The sequence below is a fragment of the Zea mays genome, chromosome 3 (genome assembly GCF_902167145.1).
Source record: "Zea mays cultivar B73 chromosome 3, Zm-B73-REFERENCE-NAM-5.0, whole genome shotgun sequence".
NCBI classification, from domain to species: Eukaryota; Viridiplantae; Streptophyta; class Magnoliopsida; order Poales; family Poaceae; genus Zea; species Zea mays.
Window position 1 is genome coordinate 15,885,841 of NC_050098.1, and position 3,183 is coordinate 15,889,023.

Below are 3,183 nucleotides of genomic sequence, written 5' to 3' on the forward strand. Positions count from 1 at the left end.
TCACCAATGCCGCAATGTAGAATGTGGGAGGGATGCCCCAATGCCGCACATAGTGTATGATACAAGTATGATGAAGAATGTGGGAGGGATTGCAGTTGAAAAAATGGGAGGAAAGACATCACTGTTGTGGTACCATACAAGTATGATGAAGAGGCTAGTTTGAGAAAGTTTAACTTGGCAATAATTATGCATGAGTACCCATTTGATATTGTTGAGCATGAGTTCTTTTGTTGACTTCATCAAATCCCTTTAGTCCTAGTTTTCCAATCAAATCTAGGGTCACCATTAGGAAGGAAATTATGAACATATTCTTAGCTGAATAGGAAAGATTGTATGACTACTTGAAATCAGTCCCTTGTTGGTTTAGTGCCACCATGGACATGTGGACTTCAAATTAGAACAAGTGATACATGTGTGTCACTATACATTGGATAGATGATATTTGGTCTATGCAGAAAAGGATTGTAAACTTCGTGCATGTGAAGGGTCACCATATATATTGGCACAGAGTTGTCTGAGACATATTTACTGAACTTATGGTTATTATTGGTTCAGATAAGAAGGTTGGTTCAATTGTTGGTGATCTTGAAGTTATTGATGTTGGGAATAGTCCCACATTGTGTGGTGAGGGTGTGGTAGCATGGTTTATAAGGTTGAGGGTGCAACCCCCTATCAGGCTAGCTTTTTGGGGAGTGTTGGCCCAAGAGACCTAAAGCCCGCTGCTATACGTGCAGGCGCGTGTGTCGCGGCCCGACAGCCTGGGTGGGCGCGCCATGTGTGCGAGCGGCCCCGACGGACACGCCGTGTGTCGGCGGTCCGGTTCCAACAATTGGTATCAGAGGCAGGTAGGCCCAGTGCATTCTCAGACAAATCTTGGCTCACAATGTGTGAGGGGGAGATTGTTGGGAATAGTCCCACATTGTGTGGTGAGGGTGTGGTAGCATGGTTTATAAGGTTGAGGGTGCAACCCCCTATCAGGCTAGCTTTTTGGGGGAGTGTTGGCCCAAGAGACCTAAAGCCCGCTGCTATACGTGCGGGCGCGTGTGTCGCGGCCCGACAGCCTGGGTGGGCGCGCCGTGTGTGCGGACGGCCCCGACGGACGCGCCGTGTGTCGGCGGTCCGGTTCCAACAGTTGATGCTATTGTTTCAAACATGAAGATGATTGAAGGAGATATAGATGTGTTAAATACAGATGATCAGAGCAACTTTGACATGTAGAGTTGGGTTCTCGTGCTAGTTGCTGGATAGTGGATACTTTTGGATTGAATTTTGGCCCATGGGATACTCTTGTTTCTGTTTGTTTTGGTCCAGGACTGCTAAGACAGTAAGGATGCTTGATACTTTTGATTATGTAGACTTTTGGAGTTTGGATTGTGCCACTGGCCCATTGTCGACTGTAGTTCTGGCGTGCTGCACCTGCACTGCTGCTGGCCTGTTCGGCTGTTGTGTTGGCCTTTTGGGCACTGCATTTTAGTTGTTCCTTAAATCCTTAATCCTTACTGTTAGTCTCTAAGTAATGGATCCTTCACCTGTTGTGGAACTCATACTGTCATGTAAGTCCCAACTTTCCAGCTAACAGTAAGGATACATCCAGCGTCTTGTGTATTCTGTTAAACTGACATTCACAGTGTCATATGTGTGTGTCGTTGGATGTATCCGTACCTTATTATATGCTTTCCTAAAATCAGAGAAAGTTTCTCTTGCAAAAAATAATCATAAACATAGCAACAGCACCATACGATAGCACCAAGGTACTTAGGACACACATTTTCGACAAGATACACCGATTGTGCATTGCTCAGCAAACACACAAAAGTCGCAAAACCGACCTACTACTACGTACTGCCAACGTTCTTCCCACGACAACAAAGTAAAGTAGAAACAGATGTTAAAGCATCACAAAAGCCACCCGGTCCTTTGATGCCATCCACGAGATAACCGGGAGGACAGGCGCCTTTCAGTTCCGGTCACGACCGCCCGTAATAATGCATGGGAGCCTAGTTTTTGCCGTGGAGGAAGACGTCAGTGAGAACGGACTTGGACTTCAGCGACGCCTTGAAAATTGCCAAACCCTACATCGTCATCAAAACCAAACCAGCAACGTGTGCATTATGTTAGTGAGGCATGATGCTGGAGATGGCGGAGGTTAATTATATAAAGGATGAGGATCCAGCGACGGACACACTGACCTCGTTGTAGCCCAGCTGCACGGTCTTCTCCTGGAGGTCGTAGATGTCCCTCACGGAGAAGGTGCTGAGCAGGGAGACACTAGAGATAGAGGACACGGGCGTCACCGTCAGGTCATCCTGCACAGTGTACGTCACGACGATGCCCTGGACGAACCCTCCCGCCGCGCTCTTCGGCGCCGCCACCTGACCGGAGCCACCGCAGGAACCCCGCGCCGACAGCAGGTACTGCGCTGCCGTCGTCATAGAGCATCTACAATGCGGGCACATCTTGCCGTACTCGTCCGTGATGTAGGTGCGGCACATGCCGTAGGTATTGCCGGTGCATCTATACATATTATTTGGCTCCACCACCGGCGGCTCCGGCAGACGGAGGAGGGAGCTGTTGGTGTTAGCCGCTGGCAAGACAACCTTAGGGCATAGGAGCGCTTCCTTGGCGACGCCGGCCTGCAGGTAGACGGAGTCGAGCTTTTCGACGCTGGCGTAGAGGTTGCAGACGCAGCCGACTAAGGCGTCCTTCCCGACCAGCTTCACCGCCGTGGCGACAGGCAGCGTGAGGAGGGAGAAGAGGAAGTCCACGACGTCCTTGCTCGCCTCTGCGAACAGCACCCGCTGGGTCCTCCTGTCGATGAGGAGCTTCATGCTCAGCGTGGGGGTGGCTGTGGTCGTTGACATCTCGTAATCGTAAGTCCTAATCCTAAGCCTAAAGCACGCTAGTTTTCTTGGTATATGTTCTGGGTAGATTGAAGGGCAGAGGGTGAGAGCTTGATGGAGAAACACAGGATACTTAAATATATATAGCAGCTAGCATCGATTGTCTGACCTGGAATTTGAAACGACTGATTCATTGAAAACTCTTAGAACTACGTGCTCCACTTAATAATTCTGTATGGGAATACGAGAGGACATCATGCATGTGTTGTGCACCAAAGGCTTGTCGCACTATGTCGACCTGAGACCAGGCATGGCATCTGTACGTGTCGAGCATGGTCATATC

At 49.3% G+C, this 3,183-nt stretch overlaps 1 protein-coding gene across 1 annotated transcript; it reads right to left on the reverse strand.

The window, feature by feature from the left end:
- Positions 1–1,763: 1,763 nt before the first annotated feature.
- Positions 1,764–2,929, reverse strand: LOC103649748 (uncharacterized). The gene is made up of 2 exons (XM_020550669.2): positions 2,190–2,929; positions 1,764–2,072 (listed from the first exon to the last, which is right to left on the reverse strand). Exons 1-2 carry the CDS (start codon positions 2,859–2,861, stop codon positions 1,998–2,000), a joined length of 747 nt encoding a protein of 248 aa, XP_020406258.1. The 5' UTR covers positions 2,862–2,929; the 3' UTR covers positions 1,764–1,997.
- Between the last annotated feature and the right edge of the window lie 254 nt (positions 2,930–3,183).

Excerpts from the sequence above, each read along its gene's own strand:
- LOC103649748 (XM_020550669.2), bottom strand. The coding sequence starts at position 2,861 with ATGTCAACGACCACAGCCACCCCCACGCTGAGCATGAAGCTCCTCATC. Across the intron at positions 2,073-2,189 it reads TGCAGCTGGGCTACAACGAG|GGTTTGGCAATTTTCAAGGC; the intron begins GTCAGTGTGTCC and ends ATGACGATGTAG.